The sequence below is a fragment of the Chinchilla lanigera genome, unplaced genomic scaffold, assembly GCF_000276665.1.
Source record: "Chinchilla lanigera isolate Chin_1 unplaced genomic scaffold, ChiLan1.0 scaffold00020, whole genome shotgun sequence".
In the NCBI taxonomy this organism is placed as follows: domain Eukaryota; kingdom Metazoa; phylum Chordata; class Mammalia; order Rodentia; family Chinchillidae; genus Chinchilla; species Chinchilla lanigera.
The window spans coordinates 8648001-8675484 of NW_004955421.1; the positions used below are offsets into that span (position 1 = coordinate 8648001).

Genomic DNA, 27484 nt, shown 5'->3' on the forward strand with positions numbered 1-27484 from the left:
CCTTCGGATGTAAACAAGAAGCACTACATGATTAAGGCCACTTATATAAAGGAGTTTCACATCTTCAGCATGGCTAGGAATGCAGCACTGTCCAGAAAGAAGTGACTTGGCAGATTACTGCTCTTCCACGAGCTGTTGGCTGCCCTTGTTCACTGAGGCCACGCCTACCAAGATACACTTTCTCTCTAATACTTTTCCCTGCAGACACAGACACTTACTTCTATGCCTTTTGAAAGATATCAAAAGGAAAAGCTGGTTAGGAAGGGGCAAATGGAGCTGGGATGGTGGTGTACACCTATAATCCTAGCACTTGGGAGCACAGGCAAGAGAATTATAAATCTGAGCTCAGCGTGGACAACTTAGTGACTTAGCAAGATGTGTCTCAAAAAATAAAAAGGGTGGGATGTAGCTCAGTGTGAAGGCCCTGGTTTCAAACCCCAGTATCAGGGAAAAAAAGAAGAAAAGAAAATGGAAATGGGCATAAGTAGATATTCAGGAAGTGCTTACTAGGGCCTATGTGTCATTCTGAGCACATTTAATAACGGTTGGCCATCGTACTGGCTCCTTTATGCTGACTGTCATTTATCCAGTCCACTCAAGCATCCTGAGGGAAGACCAGTGTCTCTACTTTAGTCTAAAGGAAACTGCATCTTGGGTAACGGTTTCTCCCCAGGATGATGGAGAAAATGGCTGGAGATTACGTGCTCCTGAAGTTGGCAATTGTAAAATTATAGTGAATTTAGGTAGTTTATATAGTCATGTAACTACCACAGAAAACTGTGACCACAACAAAGATATAGAAATTAGCACCCCTGTACCTATCCTCAGGCAACCACTTTCTGCTTTCTGTCACTAACATCTTTCATGTTCTAGAATTTCATAAAAGAATGGAAAAAATAAGCATATTAGTAAGTAATCATTTGTGTTTGACTGATATATTTTAAGGAATTATCTGGGTTATTATGTGTATCAGTATTTCATTCTTTTTACTGTTGAGTAACAGTCCACAGCATGGATACACTGTAATTTATGCATTAAAAAAAATCAATGCATATTTGAGTTCTTTCCAGTTTGCAGCAATTATGAATAATGCTACTAGAAATATTCAAGTACAAATCTTGGAGCAGAGATGTCTTCCTATCTCTTGGACAAATATGAGGAAAGAGACTGTTGGGCCCTAAGTGTATGCGTAACTGTATGAGATGCTATAATACTGTTTTCCAGAATGATAGCACCATCTTGCCTTCCCACTAGCAACACACGACAGTTCCGCTTGTTCCACACCATCACCAATACCTGGTACTGTCACTCATTTAAAGCCAGCCATGTTACTAGGTTTGTAGTGATCTGTCACTGTTGCTTTAATTTGGACATTATGGTTTAGATGAAAATATTCCTCCCAAGTCTCACATTTGGCGGGGGGGGCGCTGGTTTGAAGAGGCAGGTCTGGGGGTGTGACTTGGAAGGGTGTGTGCAGGACCACCTGAGGGCTCTCCCGGAAAGAAGACCATTTGTCTCCATTTTGGCTAAACCTTTCCCTGCTTCTGTGTATGGATATGTACAGAGCTGGCTAGGATAATACTCCACGCCCTCAACTGGCTTTAAGCAATGCAAATGGGTCTAGCAGAGGTGCTGATGTGCAGCCTCTGAAGCAATGCGAGAGGTCACTGAGGCCCCACCGATAGCTCCCCGCTATTAAGCATGGGCTAGGCCTAGAGACTCCATGCTACTGGCTGGGACTGAGCTGGAGAAAGAGGCTGTGATGTCTCAGGGAAAAAGGGCCCAACATCAAAGCTGAGGCAACTGACCAAAAACACAAGATACTTCCTCACACCTTGTTATGCAGATTCCTGAGAACTCAGAGGCTGTTACTGGAATCCCACACTCTTTCTGCATACCTCTCGCTGCATATTGCAGAGATGCCACTATGCCCTCTACCTAGCCCAGCTCACAGAACTCGCGTAGTTCCCGCCACTCTGTCACCAACCCTGAGCCACTCCCCTCTTCACCAATTAAAACCCAGCTTGGCCCGGGGGCGTGGCCTCTGTTCTAGTTAGCCGTTCTTCTGACTGGACTTAGGACCACCTTGGCTCTGCACGCCTACAGGTAAGTCTCTGTCTCTTTATCCTCGCCCTGGGTTGCACTGGAAGTGGTAGATTGGAATTGACTTAATAGAATTCCAACAACTTTTCCCTGGGATCACAAATATAAACTCTTCTGGACTGTGATGAGGTCTGGATGGCCTTCTATAAGGGTATACTTTTCCCTGAACTCTACTGGAATTTCTGAAGCCATACCAAAGCCTTACAACCACCGTCTCAGCATAAGCGTCTAGTACTGAGGAAAAGAACAGGAGAAACTGAAGTGGCCATCCCAGAGGCAAAGTGGCACAGCCAGGCCCAGAGGGTGGGGAGCGCTCAGCTCACTACCTGCCTGCCCTGTCCTGGATGCTGACACAGGTGACCAGAGAAGAGAATGGAAAAGGTGAAAAATAAAAATCTTTTCAATATATTTTTAAAGAAATGCAAGGTAACTGAAAACACAACAAAAGTAATGGCTAAATCATCTGCTGCGATAAGCACAACATCTCTGAGTCGGAGGAGGCCCAGCCTCACAGAACTCTTTTTTTGACCCCTTTATTGCTCTGCTCACACTTCTGCTGACAGTAGCTCAGCGAAGGCATTCATCCCCACAGAAAAAACCTTGCCATCTTATCTTCCTACCATACCTTTTCAGACGTGAGTGCTTGTGCTTCCTGATACATATCTAAAAGAAAAGTCCCCCCAGATTTGTGTTTAGATGCTTCTGGGGAGAAAAATGATTCAAATGGTGCCTTCAATATAGCATTAGGCCAAACAGAAAAGCTATCTCCTTAAATGAGTAAGTCGGATTTTTAAGCATTATATAACATGTCATCACTTTCACATTGGTCCATATATATGTACTTTCTTTTATCATATACACACATACGGTTCACATCTATATCTGCATTATCAAGCTCACCAGTTGAGCCTGAAAGTTATTTGTGCACTCTTTGTGTTTTACTGTTGGGTTTCTTTATCCTATTAGGTTTTATACAAGAAAACTCCTGCAGGGTGTTATATAGACGAAATGAACTGCCATAAAGCTCTGATGAAAATTTTAGGTAAAAGTAGATCTCTCAGAGGCTGTAGTGGGGATCAGAAAAGGCCTGAGGGTTCAGCTTAGTGGTAGAGCACTTGCCTAGCACATGCATGAGGCCCTACATTTAATACCTAACACTGCAAGAACAAAGCAAACAAACAAAATACTAAAAAGACAAGGGGCCATATACATCTAAGAGCAAAGAATCTTTTAATGCCTGCCATCAGAATCCTACAAGTGTGAATGCCTCTCCAACATCCATAGCAAAGCAAGGGCCCCAAAGGGAAAGTGTCCCTTTTGAACTGTCTGGTTTTTTTCAGCAGAAAGTGTAGAATGCACATGTGGATGATGGGAAGGAGATAGTGGGTGGGGGAAATCCGTGAACAACGCAGGCAGCTCTGAACAGACTAAACACTCCAGGATGTCCAGTCTGCAGTCATTCAGATCTTGCCTCCCCTCTGACCTCTGACAAAAGAAAAAATATTCCTGAGATGTTTTGCAAAGTCTGTAGTCTGAAATCAGTTCTAGAAGTATATACAACAGCCTGAGCATCAAAATGTCTATGTGTTGGAGTCAGCTCCGCCACTCACTAGCTGTGTGACCTTGGCTCAATCTCTCAACTTCTCTGACACACAATTTCCCAACATATAGAACAAAACAAAGGGGCTGAGACAATTTCTCACAGGTTTGATAGCTTCTCTTTCTTGCCTGGTTAAAAAATACATATTCATATAAAACCAAAATTATTTTCAATCAGATTTAAAAATAAATCTGAGTAAAAGGTATAACCTTATCATGTCTGATAATGGATAACTGGGATCCTAAATGTGGCACCAACACATCCAGGGACAGTAGTTAAGATGCCAGTCATAGCCTTCCTGCTGCATCTACTCGTTTTCTTGAAATAACACACGTAAGTACCTCCTCGCACTCCTTTGAATGGGTAGAAAAACGCCACAAGTAGATTCATCAGCACAGCCAGGTTAAATGAAATGCTGCTCCAGAAAGACATGTTGCGGGCACACCAGTAGAGGACGGGCTGGGCTGTGGAAACAGAGAAGAACCATGTGAGAGCAGAGGCCATGTGTCACATCACTGGAATTCAGCACGGACCGTCCTCCTGCTTGGCCCCCACAAGTCCCCTTTTGTTCTTGGCTTTCACAACAACAGTAAAAATGATCATTTGTTCTGAAGTTGGCACATACTGATGTTGAACTGGCTCATTTCTGTTTGGAACAGAAGATGCACTGGGAGACAAGGAAGAGGAGGAGAAAAGTTGGAACATCTGAAATCCCTGCATGCCCCAGTCAATGCCACCAGTTATCGAATCTGAGGGTTACTCAGAGTTCACACACTCAGTTCCCAGTGCCCGCAGGCCTCCAGGACCAGATGATGCTCAGACCCAAGAATTCAGTGAGCTCTTGAAATGTCAAGGAGACACAACAATCAGATTTCGCCAAGCTGGGCCTCAGACCAGGACTGATACCATTCCCACATTCCTCCCTGACTCAAAATGCTCCGCTCACTGGTGCCCGAAAGCAAGACAATGGTTTCTTTCCCCACATCAAGTCACTTGTGTCTTCTTGAAGTCTGGCAGTCACTCTGAGGAGGAGGGAACTAGGAGTATGAGAGGCTGACTGGGTGGTCAGCAGTGCAGTTCACATTTCCAAAGGCTCCAGGTGAGAAAGAATGTGTAGTAGGATATCGCAAAGGAGCAAGTGATGCTTTCGATCTCTCCACCTTCTTAATCCATTGTTTTCCAGGGGGATACCACACTAATCAGGCATCCTTGTTCTCAGAACAACAAACCTCTGGCTTTGCGGATGTACACTGGTGCCTCCTTTTCTTTTGAATTTTTTCAGTGGTACCTTATACTTGGGATGATGCCCCAAAATAGGTGCAGTAGGAATAACTTCAGTGTCTGCCCCACAGGTGGTTTCCAACAGTTACATTCAACATATCCCCACCCACCCCAGAGAAAAGCACAGATCTTGGTGTGTATTTTTTCCCCAGTGAAGTCATCATTTAACTTTAGGACACCAGCCAATGACAAATTCAATGGCCCTATAATGATGCCTGTAGTAGCAGCCAAGTCTTTGGAAGCACCCATCAAACAAGGTTATGGTGCAATTTAATAGATGCCTGGGTAATTTAATAACTGTGCATATCATGTTTGTACTTGGTAATAGGCAACATTTCCAAACTGTACAGCTGTACAGCTAAGAGCAATGATCTAGTTTAAAATTCATTGTTTTTATAAAGGAGGGAAAGTGAGGCCCGGCAATAGGCAGAAGCTGAGGCAATCTCATTTCCCAAGTTAAGGCTCCTGTGGTGATAGAGCTAAAGATAAGTGGCTTGTGTCACCATTCAGTAGAGGAGCTGACCAGGATCCAGTTGAATGTCGGGTAACAATTTACTTTTTTTGGTAAGTTAATTGCTGAAGCAAATGTAAGGTGAGAAATCATCTGCTCTGGAAACAATGTCTACTGATGTTTCTTCTGGGATCGAAGCCCATTTCTGATCAGAGATATGAAATCTCCAGAAGAGCACGAGAGAGATGAATGGCAAAGAGCTGGCAACTAATGAAGCTAAGGGACAGGTACGTGAGAACTTATACTATCCTCTGCAGACTCATGTACATATGTATAAAATCTCAGAAGCTGGAAAAAATAAAAGGATCTGGCAAAACTCAGTGATGACTTGTGCAAGCCAGTACCACTGTCAGAGGCGGGGCTCACCATCAAATCTGAGTGATACACGACTGCAATAAGTGGTCCTCAACTAGGGCCAACAGGTCACAGATACATCGTATTTTTATAAAGCTAGAGTTTTATCTACTTAAATTGCACGATCCATCTGAATCTGAACAAACATTCAGTCCTTTAAATCAAATGGGTATTTATTGAAGTACACAAAGATACTTAGGAATCCACCTCGATATGCAGAGTCTTCTATCTCCTGTGGCACATGGAACTGTGTCCCATCCACTTTTCTAGACTCTTCTCCCACTTCCATTCCCCATACACTCTGCCTCTGCATTCCAGTCAAGTGCTGGGCCCCTGAACACACGCTGTGCCTTCTGGCCTCTGAGCACATCTTCTGTGGCAACTGAAAAATATGTCCATGTAGTCTCTGACACTCCTCCCTTCAACGGGTGAAGCATAACTCTTCCTCTTGAGTGTGTGCTACACCAGCAACTTGCTTCGAACAAACTGAAGGCACAAACTGGTGGTATCCGACTTCCAAGAGTAGGTCATAAAAGGCACTGCTGCTTCCTCCCTGCTCTCTCTCTTCAGTCATCTGCTCTGATGAAAACAACTGCTGAGTCATGAAGATACTCAAGCGGACCCATGGAGAGGTCCAGGTGAAGAGGAACAGAGGATCCTGCCCACAGCCATGTGAGACAGCTAAGAAGTGGATCCCTCAGGTCCAGGCAAGCATTCAGATGATGGGAAGCCTGGCTGGCATCGCAGCTGAAACCTAATAAAAGATTCTGAACTGGAACCATCCACCTAAGCCATTCCCAAAGTCCTGACTCCAAGAGACAGCGAGAAAACAAACACTCATTGTTTTAAGGCACTAAATTTTGGAGATTAATTTGTTACATGGGGATAGAAAGCAACTAATACATCTGATAGGCAAAATAATATCCACCTCTAATATCCACATCCTAATCCTCAGGGCTTGTGAATGTGTCAGGGGACTTCCAAGTCCTTATAAGTGAGACAGGGAGGTGAAAGGCTCAGAGTCAGTGATGCTGCGTGAGAAATGCTCCATGGGCCTTGCTGGCTTGGAGCTTGGAGGATGAGCCAAGGGCCCAGGAATGCAGCAGCCTTGAGAAGCATGCAAAGGCTGAAGCATTCTCTGTTGACACCTTGCTCTTAGCCCAGTGAGAACCTTTTCAGACTTCTGACCTCCAGACCTGTTAAGTTCATATATTTACGTAGTTGTAACTTCGGTGTTGTGGCAATTTGTTACAGGAGCACAAGGAAACTGGTACCCATTCCCTTGCCCTAGTCTCCCAACTTGTGTCTATCCAAGTTTTACGTATCCCCTTGGATGCCATTTCTCTTCCACCTCTTCTCTGAAGTCTCCCTTTCTCATACTTCCAAAACCTAGTATTGCTTGAGTATAGACCTCATCATACTCAGCTTGGTACTGCCTTGCTGGCTGCCCTTTCAGATGAGAAGTTCCTGTAGGAAGGAGTCACAGCTCTCACGCTGTTGAACTCCCCACTACATCCCGCAGGGTGTTTTCCACTAACAAGGGCTAAAATTTGGCTGATCAATATACCTGCCACATTCCAGCAAAAAGGTAGAGTGCCAAGACCTCAGATGGACGAAACAAGTTAAGTAACTACACCTAGGGCACCTCTTGGTCATATTCTTTCCTAGTTGTTTGTTTTAAAGGAACTGGGCTTTGCTCAAAGACATGGACTCCACAGATACTTACACAAGCAGAATTTCCCAGTTCATTTCCTGTGAGTGTGATAACCGTGAGGGAGAACACCATGCGACAAAGTCATCATTGCAACTCTACCTCAGTTTCCCTTTCACTGTCCGCTAGTTTTCACAGCCGAAGGCCTTCACCTTACCAGTCATGATCTTTAGATTCAGAAGATGGCAGAACGGGATGGTCAGAAAGAGGATGTGAATACACAAGGGGTGTGTGTGTGTGTGTGTGTGTGTGTGTGTATGCACACACAGGTATGCATGCACATGGGTGTATGTTGTGGAAGGAAAGCAGGGGACAGGGATTCTGGAAAGCAAAGCAACTAGGTTTTTAATTCCTGTAGAAGGAAATACTAAGCAACATCAGGGTGAGGCAGATATCTCTCTGAGTGAGTCCTAGCTACAGGTTTCCTAAAACACAGTTGATCTTCAATGATACACTTAGGAACAGGTAACGCAGCTACATGAATAATCCAGAAAAGTATTTTCTACACACTTAGTAGAAGAGAAACAAGCCACTTAGAAGGGGAAAATACATTTTAATTGCTCTTCTAATGAGTATATTTCTTCCCTCCCTAAATATGCAAGTCATGCTTAATTCAGTTATTATTTTCAATTTCTCTCTTACCAGCAAACAGCTTTGAAGCCAATTAAAATCTTGCAGTTGACAACTATAGCCATGTTTAAATTTCAAGGAAACAAAAACTGTTTTTTGAAAACAGAAAGAGTGACACATAAGGGAAGCCATGAGCTATAATGCATTATAAATCTTGCAATAATTAGATGGCCAACTCTGGAAAAGCCGCATCAATGAGGTCATCTCAGGGGAGGGTCTGGGAGCATGGTCACCAGCCTGGGGACACAGAGCTAGCAAGTGTCAGAAGTAGAATGGGACTCACATTCCCCCTCCTTAAGGATAAGTTCCCCCTACCATCCCATGCTGGGGATAGCATCTCAGAAAGAGGGACAAGGAGAGATCTCATTCACCAGAAAAGGTTTATCAGCCTTTTGGAGAGCCTGTAAAATGTATATATTATATGTGTGTTTGATAATACAATTCTGAGAGAAGAAAGATACCTGATCTGTCTCAGGAGACACATACTGTATACTGATAAAATTAAAACTGAAGTTAATTAGTTCATGATTATCTATGAAAGCTGCAATTATAGAATAGCCCAGCAAGAGACGAAAGCAACAAATAAGTTTTCCCTTCTCTATAACATAAACGCTGGGAACATGAATATGGGAGAGGTGGGCTCTGCATCATTTTGGTTAAGGTAATGGCTAATCTTTTCTCCTCTACTGCCCTAGCATGGCGCTATGTAGGAGTTTCGGTGTTCACAGTGATGCTTGAGCTGAACGTCTTCAGGAACCCACGGTGGATGTACATGAAGATACACTGATCTGGGCTAGAATCACGCCTTCCTGAGGTCTGTACTAAGGAGGACGTGCGTGATGGCCTGCTGAGGGTCTATGTTCCCTCTGCAGACGTGAAACATGGATCTGTTGCAGGATAGATTCGGCCCAGCAAGATATTCAGAACGGTCTGAAGATGCCCCTTGGAGATGGGTGCAAATGAAGTGGGGGTACAGGTGTTGGGAATAGGGCCTTTGGGAAACCCACTGGGGTCCTGCACAGCCCTCTCTGCCACTAGCACATCTAGGGGTGCAGTGAGGTGAGGAGAAGGCAAGGGAAAGACACGTGGGGAGGGCGGGAGGTCCGGTTCTGCTCAGACTGATAGGGATCAGAGTGAGGATGAAAGCTCCCAGATACCGTCCTCACACACAGCACTCCCCCTCCCTACCAGAGCCCCACAGAGAGAGCCTAAAAGATCACAGCTATAGGTGGACTCAAGAGTTTCAAATAAAAAAGCCAGCTCCTGACTAACAGACTGAAATGAAGCAGGATCCTTTTTAAGTTGGTTGCAACAGCCGGTGCCAAGCGTACTTTTGGTGCTGAAGGATCACATTAAAACCCTAATGAAAACCAGCAGCACAGAAGCCCTCTGGGGAAGCCCTATAAACATATCTTAGGCAAGTAATTTCAACCTGATCTGGCTGGGTTCCTCAACGGGACTCACTGGTGAGCAACGATGCCTCTTACGTGGCAAATGATTCCACCGCCCATAAAATGATTTAGTGTCAAACCCGAGCTGCTCTGTAAGAGGGAAAGCACCAGAGTCCCTAAAGCAGGTGTGCTAGTAAATGAGCAATCACACTGTCTGCATTTCCTGCCCAAGTCAACCATGCTGTGAGCTCAAAGGCCTGCCCCCCACCTTGATTTTCTATATAAAGATACCAAAAAAGGCATCCGAACTTACAGAGCTCACAGTCAATCAAGCCAAGTGCGGCACGAAGGAAGCCTTTTCAGCAGAGTTGCTACCCTGGGGGAGGGGGGCTTTTCAGCTACTCAAGTACTACTGCACTTTGGGGTTCCTGGTAGTCACAGGTGGAAAATACCACCAGTGACACCCACAATGCTTCTGCTCAGAGGGGAATGCACCACAAAGCTCAGATTCGTGAAAACCAAGAACTGCACTTCTCCGTAGCCCTGTCAGAATGCTGTGACCTACCTCGCAGCTTCTTCTGCCAATTCATTTCATTGAAGAGGTCTTCAGAGCGCAGAAAGAAGTCGTTGATTTTGCTGCCTTGCTCGTCTCTCTCTGTGGTGTAATATATTCGTAATTTTGACTCCTTGGTTAGAAATTCACATATGCTGGGCACTGGGAAGACAATCTGTTCCATTGTTCGGTCTAATCTGACAATCTAGGGTGAAAAATGGGTGAGGTTAAGCAGGTCTTCAAAATCTTACATGAAACCTATTTGTTATTAGCCCCAGGCTTGGCAGTTAAGACTCAGAATGCTGCAAATTTCTCTGACTTTATAACCCTAGACTGGGCTGTGTCTCAGATTTATAAAACAAAACAAAACAAAACGTAGTTTTAGTAAGTCTATGGCGTTGGACCCCATTCATTTGAATGTGACCAACTTCTGTCTGGAACAACTCACACTGTGTTTTGGTGCATATCCAGATGAGGCTGGTGCTGTCCGACAGAACTTTCTGCAGTGATGGGGCAGTTCTGTACCTGTGCTGTCCAAAAGCCACAAGCCACAGGCACCCAGGGAGCATGAGCACATGTGACTAATGCAACTGAGGAACCGCACACATTTGATTTTATTTCATTTTAACTTAAACAGCTATATACAGCCAGTGTCTATCGTACTGGATAGTGTAATGTGAGGCCATAGTGGAAACCATATAAGATCCTTTTTCAGAGAGAATAATTGGGTTATTTTCCCCAGATGGGAACTTCATGAACAGACCTTCAGTTTACATCCAGTTGCTGATCTCCTACCTTTTACTTCTCATAGCATCTACAATGTAGGACCTATAAGCTAATATGCCATATGACTCTGGGACGGCCTCACTATTCTTCAAAGTAGCTTTGTTGGGCTCTACTCCATCCCTAGAGAAGAGGCAGTCTAGTCTAGATTGTTCAGATTCTAGGATGGTGCACTAAGTTATAGACCTGGGGGTAGTTCAAAAGGGGCACAGGCCGCATGCAGTATAACAAAGGTATGGGCTATCTTTATTCTTCCTCTCCAGAAACTGGAAAGGTCAGCTGAAGCTGAGGGCCAGTGGCCTCTACAAGCAGGGCTGGTTCTAACTCAATACCTTTATTCCTTGATGCAGCAAGAGAAGTGACTCAGGCCATCTTGTAGTGGGAAACTAAATTCCAAGAGATGTGGTCTTTAGACCAGCAGCTCCCAAATCTAGTAGGAGTTCCTGTTTCAAAAGGTTTCATCATTATCCTGATGCTGACCTATCTACACCTCTTCTAGCAGACTTAGAAGCAAGGATTAGGAAGACACACTGTAGTACTTCTCCAACCTCTGGTGGGCTGAGTGACCCTGTTTATGCCTTTTAACCCGACCAGGCTTCAGTCTTCCTCCTAATGAGCCAAGAGGTTCAATGAGATGATCTCCAAGGTTTTGTTCTCCTCTGACCTTCTCTATGATCAACATCTAAAGTGTATCTGCTAAGGGCTCCAGAAGAGAGATCTGGTTCTTTGGCTAAACTTCTGGCCACTAAAAATAAAATAAGAATACTTGTTCTTCACATACAGTGGTATTGCTGACTAATCAGTGAGATGTTTTATTTTATCAGCCTGGAGACTGGAGACATCAGCTAAGAACATATTCTTGAAAAGTCTCCATCCTGAACATATTACACGGCCCATAGGAGTTTGTTGGGCTTTCCAAATCTCTCTCACAACATTGATACTTGTATATTTTCTCACTAGCAAAACACAGTACATCCTTCCTTACCTCCTAGAGCCTGCACAGAGCTGATGCTCTCTCAGATGCTAAGAAATGCAGGTGACATAAAATGTGCCCCAGAGCTCAGGGGGGTAATCACACAGCAGTGAAAACTCCATTTTGGCCACTGAAAGCTGGACAAGTGACACAATCTCTCTGAGCATTATTGCCCAGGTTCTCCATTTTTAAAGTATCTGGTTTATAGAGTATCAGCAAACATTTGCTTTGCTCTGTTTAAAACGCAGTGCTGATCACAGTGCTTCCCTGAGTGAAACTCTGTAATGGTTCCCCATCACTGGGAGTGTGAAGCCAAAATCTCTCCCCAGGATGAGGCACAAGCTGTGCACATTCTGGACTACCTGTCTCCTTCCTGGAGAAACCATGTGTCCTCCCTCCAGCTCACTCAGTTCCAGCCCCACAGGTCTTTCTCTAGCTCCACCCTTCACTTAGAAGCTTCCTTCTCCAAGTCTGAAAAGCTCCTTCCATCCTACCTGGTATTTCCCTGCTTCATTCCTGTGTTCTTTAAGACTGTACTTAGCTGCTATTTCCTCAGAAAAGGCCTTCTGGGCCATGACAACCTATAGCAGGTCCCTCTGCTGGACTTTTTTATAATGCCACACACTCATCCTAGTGAGTTGGCCAAAATTTGAAATGAATAAGGTTTATATATGTGGATTTGCTCAATGTCTACCTCTCTACCAGACTTCAAGCACAAGTCATGACTGCCTTGGCCATCACTGGATATTAACCACCTAATACAAGACCTAGTACACAGTAGGTGCTCACATTTTCATTTCTCAGATGAATGAAAGCATGCCAACCCTGGTCCAACACACCCAACTCTGAAGGCCTCAAGACTGAAGGCCTGTGTGTTAGAGCTTTGGCTCTTCTGTGCCCTGAGCTACTTGCTTTTACCTCGATCTGGGCTGTGTGCTTGGCATAGAATTCCAGAGCTTCATCTCCATCCACCTGGCCACCAGGTTTCAACATGGTCTGGAGTTCTTTGTTATGCCGAGCCAGCTAGAACACAAGTACAGAAATACAGGAGGTCAGCATCTCTTTGCAACAGGGAAATGTAAGCTTCTTTCTGAGTTTTAAAAATGCATAATAACCAGCAGCAAGCTGAAGTGCAAAGGTGCCAGGAGGCCTGCTACCTTCCATCCAGGTGCGCTTTCACAGTGGCTATTTTGGGAGCTTGGGAGAAAAGAACAGCGAACTCATGGCTATGCAGTGTCTCTTTCTCCTGATTTCTTTAGCCAGGCAGGAGGTAGATGGGGTTCTCTGTACACCCCATGGAGCCTACATTTGGGATGTCCGGAAGCCCTGTCCAAGGCTAGATGCTAGTCATCAGGGAGATGCAGCAAGGAGACTGATGTGACTGAAAAGGGGAGAACCTGCCAGCTCAGGCTCCATACTGTCACATGTGATACCCAGATCCTGCACCTGAAGGGTGGAAGGGACAGGAAACACAGCCTCCAGCTGAGTTATAGTCTTCCCATAGCCACCAGAAAACACAAGGCACATCAGCACCCAAAAAGAGGAATTATTTCCAGAAACTCAGCTACTAGGAAAGAGAATGAAGACATATTTTAATGTCAGGACAGAAACTATCACCAGATCTCCAAAAAGACAAACAAAAGGAAGCCATAATGACAAGTTCCCACAGATTCCCAAATGCCATAGGCAAGGAAGCTCAAGTTTATTTTTTTAGGTTCTTAAGAGAGACTCTTTAGTATCTGCAAAACCCTGAAACTCAAATGTCTTCAAAGTTGTAAACCATCTAAGTGTCACTGCTCAGGGGTGGATGCTTTTAAGAGGCATGGGGATTTCCAAGTGTTCAACCCCATCACAGTGGGGAATGGAAAAGTCCTGGAACTCAGCATCCTGGCCAGGTTGCCAAATGCACCTGCAAGCCATGTCCTCGAGGACAAACAGCCCTAGGTATAAGCCCTCAAGAAGCAGTCTGTTGGACTCTGGTAGGCAGCAGGGTGGGGAGTGAGCTCAGGGAGACATCACACCTGATGTGCCAGGATGTAGATGTTGTGCCCCACATTCCTGGGAGAGGCAGCTCCATCCTCACCATTTTCTCCATCCTCAAATTCAACTTCACCTTGCATGTAGGCTTTCTTGATCACTTCCACCTGCAAGAAGGGCCAAGAGAACAAATATTTTTCAAGGGAGACCCACAAAGCTGGGCTGGGTGTGGTGGTATACACCTGTAATCCCAGAGCTCTGGAAGGCTGAGGCAGGGGGACTGAAAGTTTGAACCCAGCCTAAGCAACTTAGTGAGATCCTGTCTCAAAATTTACGAAGAACTGGAAGTATAGCTCAGTGCAAAGGCTTTGGATTCATCTTCAATATCACAAAAGACAAAGGGCAGGGGAACCTAGGAAGGCCTGGGCAGACACACTTCATTGAACTCAACACTCCTTCCTACAAGGCTTGGACACGGCCTCAGAATCCTTAACACTGTCACAAGCGTTTGACACCTGTCAACTTCTATTGACAGGAGAAAGGAAACTCATCTACTCTACTTAGACCAACAGAGATTCTGTGGTGGGTTTATCTCTTTCTACTTTAGAAGGGACAAATGGCTCCAAAAGTACTTCCAAAAGGCAAAATATGATACAAGCAAAGGCTAGACACCAGACTTTTCCTATCTTTACCACTAACCCTCGTCATTTCAGGAAAAACTAATGAGAAATTCATCAGCTTTTAGGAAGAGCTGATGAGCCTTTTTTCTAACTCAAAAATTTCCCCATGCCCCAAAGCTCACTGCACATGAAAATAATAACTAACATCCACTGAGCACTTGCGCCAAGCACTACGCTTAGGATTATAGCACAGTGTTCAGCATTACTTTATGAGGTATCAGAGATTCCCATTGTTTATAGATGAGGGAATAGACTCAGAGATAAAAGAACACTGCTGAAGTCACAGTTAATGAGCTGGGATTTGAACTGGGACATTATCTTCACAGCTGAATGACTCTGCCCCCGAGGCCCTGCACACTGGGCTTGTCTCATGCTTCTGGCACACTTCTTAGAGCGCTTCGGTACCTGTCCTACTGTTCTCGCCACCCCAGCTACCTGAGAGCAGGGCCAGGTCACACTGTTTCTGAATCCCTCCTCCAGTGTCCAGCACAGTGCACGGGACAAAGGAGGGGCTGGCCAGTATTTGTTAAATGAACATATTCAGGACTGAGTCCATCAAGAGTAAGTACACAATGCCTTTACCTCCTAAGTTATACTAAAAATTAACCATTGTCTTTGACGATTCAGAAGGCATACCAGCCTCCTGTGTCACCACAGGGCCACTATTTGGGTTCTCTCTCCTTACCCAAGACCAAGCATGGAGAGAGCCAGGCACCTGTTTAGGGACCCCAGGTCAGGTACTGGGTGTAACTTTGCAGACCGGAGCCTTCTCTCTCTGAGCTTCTTTTCTTGCCAGTTTTTGTTAATACCAAATTGAAGGGAAAACACGTTGCATAGAGTTTGGGGCCAGGACACACACACAGATGTGTGCACACTTGCCTGTACCCACATGTGCACATGCCTTGCTATTTGGATGCTTAGAACTTCCTTTATTCCAGGAAAACTTTGACTTTTTCCATGAGCCAAAAGGATATTTTCTAACCACAAGGTGGCAACCCAGGAGCTGGTGGTAGTCACAGCACTAGGTACTGGCCTTTCCCTTACCCAAGACAACCCAGGAGAGCCAGGGCACCTTCCTGACTGATGGGAATAGGAATGGGGTCTCTGCGGTGATTCTAATCCTACCCCATACTTACAAAAGCTAGGCTCTCCTGTCAGCCCAATTACATAAGTCGTTATGTAAACTCACACAGAGGACTCCCGGCTCGGGCTGAGAACTCACTGTCTAACCTCGGAGATCAAAGAGCTGGGCTGCTGTTAACTTTATTTAAAGGGATATATAAAGGGACTTTGGTCTGGTCCCAAGTACACACTGAGGTCACCAGGAGGCAGAAATGTTTTAAGGCCCTCATTGAAGTCTGTCAGTTACAGTTTCTTTGCACGGGGGGAAAAGTCCAAATTGGGAGTTCTACCGTCAACTCATGTCTCTGTCTCTGAACACTCCTCGCCTCACAGTTTGCAGCACCAACTATCAACCTGGATGTCACAGCCTCTTGTGAATATCACCCCTCGAAATAAACCAGATCATGTTTTCTTTAAAGGAAGCAAAAACAAAACCAAAACAAAAAATTAAAAACCCCGCAACTAAAAACATTCTTCTGTTCTCCCAACTCCTGACACCAAGAACAGATGTAAACTCTTCAGCACTGGACAAAGATGTGGTAAAAATACCAGTAATAAATGAGGAATTACAGGAAAAGGGGCCTCAACGCACCGAGGACATATCACACGCCAGGCGCTGCGCTAAGGGCTAACGACGTGACTTCCCTCACCCAATCTTTAAAACAACACTTTGGCCTAGGTAACATCTTCCTTTCTGAGCCTCAGGAGAGGGAGCTCAGAAAGGTCAAGTGACTGCCCCAGGCAACACAGCAAAAAGTGCAGAGCTCCGGAGTTGCACATACTGTCTGTCCTCCATGGGGGAAAAAGGGAAGGGAGACTTCCATATGTAGCTTGTGCTCAAAGGAGAGGGTAAAATACCACACATCCACTGCCACACTTCTCTCCACAGTCAGAGGTTTGGAATACATATTTCCTTTACACTTAAGATTTAGGGAATCTCTGAGAAAGCTCACGTATGCAGCTTCTCCACCCTCCCCCAAATACTGCTCTGATGTTCCTCGGTGCCATGGTCAGGGATCAGTTGCCCAACTCACCAGCTCCTTCGGCCTCATGTTGTAAAGAATCCTCTCAGCATTTTCACTGTCGTGCCTGCTTTCCATGATGGCCAGCAGCAGCTTTGAAGCATTGTTCTAATTGGAGAAAGCAAGGGAGAGAAGTGGAGAAGAACCACTTGGGCAGGTGCTCGCCATGTACCCGGCCAGCTGACACGGGTGTGCACCCTGGCTAGACAATCAGGCGCCCTACGCCCTGGGTCAGGTGCATCACTGACTCCTTCCACCAGGCAGATGATATGTTGCTTCAGACCCCAGAAATATGTGCATACAATCTGATTTGAACATATGGTAGCTAGCAGAAACTGGAAATTTAACACGGGTGCTTAGGTATGGTCATTCCTTAGTATCTATGGAGGGTTGGTTCCAGGACCCCATTGGCTCTAAAATCCACAGTTACTCAAGTCCTTTATACAAAATAGCAGAGTATTAGCATATGGCCTACACATGTCTTTCTGTATACTTCCTCTCTAGATTATTTATAATAATGATAACATGACAAGGCAATGGAATAGTTATTATAATTCTGCACTGGTAAGCAATAATGACATATGCAGTACAGACACATTTTTTCTGAATACTTTTGATCTGGCCATCGGCTAAATCCCCAGATACTGAACACTCAGACACAGAGCCTGACAGTACGTTGTCACACTCAAGATGACGGTGTCGGGGAAGGACTTACTGTGCACAGACTCGTGCTGCTCTTATGTTTCCAGGGGCCGAGCTGGCACATTCTCTGCTGGCGTGGGTGTGCCCACACACAATGCCTCTAGCCTTACAGGCCAGAGACACAAGCCACAAAGGTAATCTCCTCTTTCTTACAACTTTCCTATCAGCAGAACTCCTAACACTATCGCAGCTGATACTAGTTAACAAAAATGACCCAGAGAAACACCATATGCCTGCCAAGCCATAATTTTCCATTATATTACACATGTTCATGTGTCCACACCCTGTACTTCTTGGCTTGGTCTCATTTGAGGCTCCTGAGCCTGCAATAATTTGTATGCTTTCCTGGGTGTAGGACTCCAAAGTTCATGTGTGTGTGTGTGTGTGTGTGTGTGTGTGTGTGTGTGTTTGGGGGTCTTTTCCTCCCCCAAGCTTCAGTCACAGCAGCTCAGTCAGGTTCTTGTGCTATCACAGGGCACACTGGTTTCTACAGTAACCCTTAGACTGGGGTTAGATGGAAATGTCACGAAAATGCTGACCAGGAGCACGTGAATACCTCCTGCTATTTTAGATGCTCACTGTGTACTTTCTGAGAAACGGTAGCCAGGTATAGGAATCTGAATGATGTTCAAGTCTACAACAAAATTTGTCAAAAGGAGTTAAAAACAGCCAGAAAAATCTCTCTAAACCGTACACCCAAATCAACACTTTGTTTGGATTCTCAATTCTAAGTGCTAAAAGAAAAATAAAAGTAACTGTGCCATTCTTCCAGGCTTCTCTGTTAACACCCGCCCCAGGGCCAATCTTTCCTGCGACACTATTCATGCAGTACACACAAATCAGTGTTTTAGCTGAACCCTCCGGTTCTGTGCTCTTTAGTGATACAGGTAAGTGCTCACTGCTGCACACGGATATAAGAGAGGACAGATCTTTGCACGCCCAGGCTGGGAGGACCCAAAGTGGAAATGTGTGCAGCGATGCTACCACACTCCCAAGTACACTTCAGACACCAGGGTGGGTTGAAAGTTCATATCTCAGAACTGAATGTTTGGATCCTCTGAGAACCTTTGGGACCCCTGAACAGGGGGAAGGTTTTCTTCTCAAAGATCCCGGCTGCTAGGCACCCTTGAAGTCACTACTTTCACTCCAAAAACTTATTCTAGTAGTTACTGGGAGCCAAAAGCCAGTGGGGCTTCCCTATCAGTTATCTGAAGTCCTCCATTTGCACACAACTCCCAGAAACTTGTCAGACACCTGCAGGCTCACTCTTGGCCAATGTTAAGTGTCCTCATTTTAAATTTACGTTAACTAAGTCATTAACAGAGCAGAAAACCGTGTTCAGATGAAGTAAAAATGGATTTTTTTGAGGTACTAGATAGGTTTAGTTCTACCATTCTTCAACTGATTCTTTCTCTTCAAAGGGGAGGAGGATTTAGATACCACAGTGGGAATGATATTTCCATTGCCTGTCTGTTCCCGGCTTTTGGAATTGAGCCCTTGGTCTTCAAATGCTATTGGAACTTGTTTCTCAGTTCTGAGTGTCAAATATTCATTCCATGTGACCTAACCGTTAAAAGCTGGTATCCTGTCCCAAGGCCCTTATTTGTAAAGACCAAAGGTCTGCAGTTTAGTCAGAACCTTAACTTGGATCATTCCTTTAGTTTAGCAGAACTGTCTTTGGCATTTAATTCCACAACACTGACCACGTCACAGGCCAAGCCAAAATAGAAAAGTGACCATACCCAAATGCTACCATCTCTTGTTTTCAATCCCTACTTGCCTTCAGTTCTAACACAAGGTCCATCCGCTTCTTTCCCAGAGGATTGATGTCATTGAGGATCAGGGCTGTGATGATATCGATGCCATTGGACTCATGGGTGGCTATGCAATTCTGAGCAAATAAACACACAGACATTTACACAAATGCTGGTCATAAATCAGAAGTCAAAGGTCAACAGGCTGAAATGCTATTTCAACACAATGTTTGCCACTCCCAGAAGTATCTCTAGGGGAGAGCTGCAATTTTCCGTGAGAAAGTGGTAAAAATAAAAGATAGATGAAAATCTCTAGTTTCAGAATTAACAGTAAACAGCAGGAAAGTCCCCATGCACGGTAACTGATAAATTGGTTGCGTCTAATCCAAACAGTGCAGCGCAGTTAGCTTTTGTTCTTAAAGGAAAATATGGTGTATGACTGATACCTGGGCCTGAGCCCTTTTTCCCCTTTAGAAGTGTGTTCCATTCTCCCTGCATCACTCGTGTTGCGTATTTCATACTTTTGATTAAGGTTTAAGCTTGGAAAGCAAGCTTCTGGTTTAATTCATACAATATCAAAATTAATCATCTTTCCTCAGGTAAGACCACATTTGTAGCACAATCTACTCCACAAAAGCAAAGTCAAAAGTTTTAAAGAAATGTATTTACATGTCAAAGCCTTTCCCCTAAGTTTGTTATATTTCTGTGTCTCCTTTCGTTATACTGTAATTAGTACTATACTACCTGCTTAGTCAGGAAACAAGAAGAGGGTCTAACAAAACAGTATTCTCACATGTAGGCAACCAGGATCAGGATTTTCAGAGGCAGTGAGTTGTCTCTTGTAAACTGCTCTCCTCTAAGCGAAGGTCTTAGTTCCTAAAGGAACTTGCTACCTCATATGTTCCCCCATTTTCTGGGTTTAGAACTGACCATTTTTCAGCCTTGCTCTAACCCCGCTACCTGGAAAGCACCATTTGGAGTTAAAGATTATACTCATCCTAGCGCTGAAATGGAAACTTACAAAATCTTCCAAGATGCCATGTATGAGCAATGACTCCACTCAAGAAAACAAAATATTGGGCCCTCCAAAAATAGCATTCTCGGGAAGGCAAAGTCGAGAATATATGGTCTTTTTTTCCCTAAGACTCCATGTTAAAATCTCAATTATTGATGTCACTGCTGTTCATGTGCAGCAAGTTTCTTCTCTCAAAGTTGATTTAAATAAATCTCTTTCAGGTAGTCACATTTTGATCTTTCCTTGTATTTAGTACTATTTTCTGGTTAGTATTACTTCTGCTTTATTGTCTGCCTCTACCTGACACTCAAGCCAAATCAAACCAAACCAAACTAAACCAAGCCAAGCAAAGATGCTAAGGACAAGCCCTCCACTGCCCTGCATTAGGTAAAGATCAGAAGTGTGATGAAGTACCACGGTGACTTCTCAACTGCTAGAAAAAGGCCTCCAGTCCTACTGACTCCCTGGGCAAAAGGCGTACGTAATGTAACTTCTGAACAGCCTCTTGTCAAACTTCTAAAATGATAAAATAATTTTTCCCATCTCCAAAAAGGGATCCAGAAAGAATTACCTGGTTCTCATGGCAAGGGCCTTGGCAGTACTCGGTCAGACTTTCCAGGGTCTGGTTGATCAGAGCTACATTCTTTTCATTTATATACAGTCCGAGAAGACCGAGGCCTCCAGTTGTGCTTCCACAGATACAGTCCAGAAACTGCAGCGTCTCACACACCAAATTGTAGTTAGTCTTGTTATTTTGGCAACGAAGAAAGTTCTGCAATTGGGCAGTTCCCAGGTGTGGAGACCAAAGGCAGAGAGAAGAGAGAACAGGTCATTTATGCAGACACCTTGATGGTCTCTAACTGGTTAGTGCTCTGGGCTGATCATCAATTAGGCAGATGCGTCATGGGACAGGACAAAACAGAAGACAGAACTCCCAAGGTTGTCACCCACAGCTGTGGCACTGTGTGAAACAGTGAAAAACTGGAAAAAACTCCACATAGCTATCAGTGGAGGGGTGGTTAAAAAATTAAAGTACGCCACTCTTATTTAATATTATAAATTAGGAATGCTGAGTAGATCCTTATGAGCCAGTATGGAATGAGCTCCAGGGTTAGGTTTTAAAAAAGGCAAATAGATTAATATGTGATAGAACTGACATTTTAATCAGATGTTCTGATTCAAATATTAGAGAAACGACTGGAATAGTTCTCCATGGACAGAAGAGAGGCAACACTTTTAACTAATTTTTATTTGAATCTTTATAAAAAGAAGATATTCACATAGTCTTTGTATAATGAAAATATTTGTGAATGTTTGTAAAAGCTGGTAACCAAATTTAACACTGACTATTCATCATATTAACTCCTCCACTCCCAACTTAACCTATGTTCCCTTCCCTCAGTAATAACTGTTCACATCCAGTGGGACGAGAGAAACGACAGATGGGCCGGGACTGTGTGGACTTTCCTACGATGAGTGACTATTTTTCTCAGGGTCACAGGAAGCCGCGGGAGGGTTTCACAGCCACTTCTCCCTTGCTGCGTCTGGCTGCCCAGGGAAGACGCTCTCTGTCTTGGGGCTGTCTGTCTGAGGGCTCCCCATGGAGGAGCGGAGTGCTCAAAACTCTTGTTCACAGCATGGCTCTCAAGCCCCACCTCCTTCCAAATTACCGATGTTCCTCCTCTACTCCCGACCCCACCCAGCAGGTCCCTTGCTCATCGCTCCTGCATGCTCATCTCTGCTCAGTGACATCATCGCTCTCACGAAGTCCCCCTCTACACAGTGACGTCACTGCTCCTGCCAGGCCTCTTTATGGCCAGCAGCAGTGAACTTCCTCCTGCTCTGTAAGCATTCTTTAGTCTCTTGCTTCTGCGGCCTTGCCACATGACTCCCTGTGCCTGTCACGCTCTCATGGTCTCACCCAGACTCATCTTCCTTCAGGATGTGGTCTAGAGTGACTTCTAGGAAGCCCTTCCTGATGCTGTAGGCCCACTCTCTTGAGCTGAGGTCACCTCAGCCTATCTCCCTACTCTCCAAATGGTGATGTTTCTCTGTTGACGCCCATCCATCCCATGAAGAGCCATGTTGACAACACTGGGTACCCAGTAGCTAGCAGAGGGGCTTGAGTGTATGAGTGTATCATAAACACTGGTTGAAATAATCTGAGATGGTGAAAAGGAAACCGGGGAAGTCATTAGCTAATACGGCACACTTGTTTCAAACGCCCATACAGGCCAGTTAGTTGCCCTTTATTGAAAGTCTGTCCCATCTATTCTGGTTTATGCAGAGATTAGCTACAATCTCGCCTTCCCTAACTCAGATCCATTTCCCCTTGTCCTCCGTAAAAACAGACACATGTCTCTCACCGAGAGGCACACAGGAGCTCTTTCAATGAACTGTTAGCACGCACCAGCCTGCCTGGCCCAGGCTGGAGAAATCCTGCTTTTCCTGTGGTTTTCCTGGGAGAGCCAAGGGTAGATTAAGTGGAGAAGGATAGATGCAGGAAGTGAAGGACTTCAACTGTGTGTGTGTGTGTGTGTGTGTGTGTGTGTACGCGCGCGCGTTTCCTCGCTTGCGCACAGACTCCAGTGGAGAGAGATCAGGCCTTGCATTCATTAACCCAGGCACAAAGCCAAGATAGCTGCTTGGGGAGGGTTCAAAACCACACACAAACTGGTTAAAGAATACTGTTTCCCATCAGGTTCCTGACTACTGTAAGCAAGGCTTGCTTAAGACAGCAACTGCCCGTTTGGCTAAGTCAAACTGGGTGGCTTTATCTCTACTGAACATTTACCAACAGGAAAGTTGAGGTTATAAATATGACAAAAAAATACTCTGGGCACAAACCCAGAGACTGCTGCTTCATAAGGCTGGTTCCCTTTTCTCTTTGAGCTGATCTGTACTTCTTTATACCAGGAAGCTGAAAATTACTTGTAAGAATGTCTTTTCCTCCCTCACATCAAGGAGGAAACCCTGACCCAGTGGCCTACCATCTGTTCCAGAATGCTGCCAACAGGGTAGCATTTAGAATAGTTGAATCTCACTTAAAACCATCATTTGGGAAATGGATTCCTGCAAATGTAATTTTACTGGAGCAAGCCACCACTCGGGCAAGCCTGATTTTGTGAGAGGTTTTAAAGATGATTCTAACCTATATCCTTGTGAGCCACTGGTCCACTTGACTGGTTTTCCCACTGGGCCCTACAGAAACCTGGGAACTCCCTGGGGTGCACCCCACCTTCTAGGACTCTTATGGATGAGGGGAGGAAAGCTCCAGCACTCTCTAGTTTATACTTTGAACAGAGCAGCTTTGCTCTCATATGCTTAGCTTAGTACATTTGTGCCTAAGATGTTTTTCAAACAAAGGATTCTGCAGCCAAAGGCATGGGGACTTAAAATCTCTGAGGTGGGTAACTTCATGTACCTTCAAACGTTAAGCTGCTAGATCTTTCTCCTATATGCAAAGATGCTGCATGCTACCCCCACCTCCCAAGCACTGCTGCCCACAGAATGAAGCAGAATGAGGTTCTGGGAGGACTTCATTAAAGGCACCTGTGCCCCTGGCTTCCCAGGACATTAATTTGAAGGAGAATTTTGTGAAGAGCTAAGGTTCAAAACTACACTTTTAAAGACTTCTAAACCAGGAATGAGGAACTTATATAATCAAAGCCTTACTCTTTCCACAGTGGAAGGAAAGTGGGTGTGTCAGGAAGGAGGGAAGATGACAGGGAGGGAAGGCAGGTAGGTCCAGGAAACCAGAAGCACACCTGAAGTGTGGGACATTAGCACCGCCCTTCTGATGTGCTGGGAGGGCACTGCAAGGCAGCCTTGAGTCTGATGAGCTCAGAACTCAACAGACATCAACTTTCCTGAGAGGCCTCCCTGGACCCTATACACTGTTCGCTTCCCCTCCTCTAAATACACAAAGGCCTGTGATTATACCGTGAGGCATTCAGCGCATCACACCACAATCCACAGCTGGCCCCAGTGGCTCTGGCCCTAGACGCTCAGCTCTGAGAGCTAAGGTCCTGCCACCACCAGTGCCAGGCACAGAGCAGAGATTAACCTGCTGTGTAAGACACAGACTTGCACACACATCCTCTCTACCTACTTTCCTTTCGGAGTCTAAGGTGGAGGAGACCGCTGTAGGGCAATGGTACAGGGCACTAACCACAAGGCTCGGTCTAGAAACAACCCCCAGCAGCAGGGCTCACACAGATGCCCCAGCTGAACCCCTTAGCCTTGGTTTTCTAGGAGTCCTTCACTCCCTGCTCCGCTAGTCTCTCTCATGACTAGAGGGTGTGGCTTGTCAGGTGGAGGGACAGATGACGCCAGGGACACAGTCACCTTGAGACACGGGGATACCTGCTAACAAGACAATGAGCAGACCCTGGGGCTTTGAGGTATGAGGCTCTGCTCCACCTGACAGCTCAGCAGTTCCAGCCCACGGACCTGGGGCCCAGGGTTCTCAGTCCCAGGAAGGAAAAGTGGAGTAATTGACAAGCAGCTGGCACCAGGACCCCATACTCTGATGCTGACAGGGTCAATGTCAGTGGCCAAGACGGACTGGAAGCAAAGTAAAGGAAGAGTTGCAGCCTGTACGAAGGGCACTGCCACGGCCACACGCACTGGGGTCTGACACTGGGCTTTGTGGGTAGGCCCTTCATTTTAGGATACAGGCCAGATCTCGCAATTGATGACCTCAGATCTTAGATGGCTTTTTAAAGTTCAGGCTTCTCAGACCAACTGAATTAAATAATAATAACAGGTCAAGAAGGTAATATTGCAGTTTTCTCCCAGCTCTATTTCGTTGTTCTGCTTTACGGTTTAACAATATAACTTCCTCTTCAGCTGATCCACATACAGATTCTGTGGCAGATTTCAAATGATAGCAGTGCAGTGTGGCAACAGCAAATGGTCCAGCCAGAGTTGTGAAGGACCACAAAGTGACCTGTTGGACAAAGTCAGGGACACAGTATTTAAAGGGGTACCTTCCCCTTGCCACACATGGACTGGTGGAGTCTCCTTTCTGTACCACCACCATTCAAGCACACAGAACTACCAGTGCCAATGTGCTTATGTTAGGCGGAAACAGTCCCCCTCAGAGGGGATGCCTCGCTGTGCTTTCCTTGTTCATCCTTCCACTACTCAGGCAGAGGGCGGGTTTCCCCAGGTTCAAGAGTCAGCAGCAAAACCAGGGAGTGGCCCAGGATGCAGAGCTCCAGTATGCTTCTCCCAGAGGGGCCTTGGCCTCCATAGATCTAGGCCTCGCTTGTCTTTCCAGCTTTTGCTGCTGGAAACTTCATCAGAGAGACAACATGTCACCTGTCATAGCATCGGGTCAATAGTATGAGATCCAAGCTCTGGCTCAAGTCCCATTTCTGCCCTCCCTAACCATATCCCCAGCACCTCACTTTCCTTATTCATAAAATATAACAAGTAGTAATACCAGTAACCCTTAGCATCTGAGATATTCCTAAGGCCCGGTAAACCTTGACTGCTGTTTTTGATCCCAAAATAAGAAAATGAACAAAAATTTGTGAAATAATCAGTAAAGACTTTTGAGTATTTACCTGTATAAAACACCACAAAGCAGGTACTCCAATCAATCAACAAATACAGCCTTGCATTACTCAAGGATGGAAATATGTTCTGAGAAATGAGTCGCTGGGTGATTTTGTTATGCAAATATCCCAGAGCACATTCATACACCTAGATGGTACAGCCTACCACGCCTAGGCTATATGAAATGTACTATCATGTATGAACTCTATCCTGGCCAAAATATCATTATGCTGTGAAAGACTGCGACAATTAAATAGAACTTTCTGTGTACTTGATTTTGTAAATCTAATGTATTTAATAAACCATCCATCCAATTTCTGACCTGCTCCGTTTCTGACCTGGGCCGGTTCACCCCTCCTTAGGCAACCTGTTGGTCCCCCGCTCCTGGGAGGTCACCATATTGAGCCCGAACTTAGTAGGGACACCCAATTGGCATAGCGCATTGCAGCCCAGAACTCTTGGACTCAAGCGATCCTCCCACTTCTGCCTCCCAAGTAGCTGGGACTACAGGCACATACCATCGCGCCTGGCCATCCATCCAATTTCTATGTTAGCACCTATATGCCAAATAGCAGCAAGCTACCAGATACACATATATGTAGGCATCTATACACACTGAACAAATACTTATGAAGCCACCTGGTGAACGACACTGTGATCCTTAGTCCTGTGGAGACACTAGGGAAGACAGAAACACATCAACTGTCTAGACTTTTGTGCTAGACAACCATACTCTATCCTCCACTCAAGCAATCTGGCCGAAGCGAGAGGAGCTGAACTATCAGATGAAGCTAGGCCCTGGAGCTTCCCTGCCCCTCACCTGCAGGTCTCGGTTGTGGTTTTCGCACAGCAGCTGGAGGAAACGGAGGATGGGCTGCATGATGGTGATGACCACACTCATCTCCAGCTCATCCTTGGTCTTGTCAGTGGTGGCTTGGGTGCCTTCCCCCGGCTGGTAGTGGTCGTCAGGGTCGGCCTCCCTCCTGAAGGTGGTGAAAGCTTTTCTGGTGGCAGCGGATGCCTCTAGGAGCTGATCCCGGACCTCTTCTGTTATCTGTGTTGAGGGTTCTTTTGCTAGAAAACCAGCGTGAGACAGTCAAGGCCACTGTGTCCTCAGGAGCACCACTTAACACAATAAAGACCGGTTAGAAAAGAGATTCTAGTATTCACTAGAGATCCACAGGCTGGCAAAATACTGCAGGAAGTCCCTCTCTCCTCTCAGTTCATAGGCAGAATGAAACTGGAGTCAAGCCCTGCCAGCCTGCTGCAGGTCTCTCACTTCATCTGGGCCTGTACTATGTTTTTAGAGGAAAACCCTCAGCATAGGCTCTGTTGACCTCAGGAATCTAAGGCTCGAAACCTCAGCTTTCTCCTCTGTAAAATGGGAGCGCATCGGTGAATTCTATCTCCAGAAGGTTCCCAAGCGGCTTAACATAATGCTAATTACTACTGTAATTATTGTTACTGTACTGATAAGTGAATGCCCATTTACAAAATGCCAAGACACCATGATGAAGCATTTTGTATGTACTGTCTTGGCTGGTCTTCCACACAACCCTGTGATACGACCCGGGCACTATAAACACAGACTTTGCACCCAGACTTGCATGGGTTTGAATGCTGGTTCCACTGCTTTCTAGCTGCAAGTCTGTAATAAGTTAATCACCACACCTGTGCCTCAGTTTCCCTATTTAGAAACTAGTAACAATGTAACCTACTGTAAAGGGTTAACTTGAGCTTTAAACAAACTGATGCAG

At 45.3% G+C, this 27484-nt stretch overlaps 1 protein-coding gene across 7 annotated transcripts in view; it reads right to left on the reverse strand.

Moving 5' to 3' along the window:
- Positions 1-27484, reverse strand: part of LOC102003352 (inositol 1,4,5-trisphosphate receptor type 1) — a gene marked incomplete in the record, with an annotated part of 324788 nt that overhangs the window by 44737 nt on the left and 252567 nt on the right. For all 7 annotated transcript variants that reach the window (XM_013513715.1, XM_013513713.1, XM_013513710.1 and 4 more), the window contains 8 exon segments: positions 4045-4167; positions 10147-10339; positions 12809-12913; positions 13912-14034; positions 16704-16799; positions 19174-19284; positions 20734-20934; positions 26548-26801. In XM_013513715.1, coding sequence (XP_013369169.1) covers positions 4045-4167; positions 10147-10339; positions 12809-12913; positions 13912-14034; positions 16704-16799; positions 19174-19284; positions 20734-20934; positions 26548-26801 — 1206 coding nt within the window.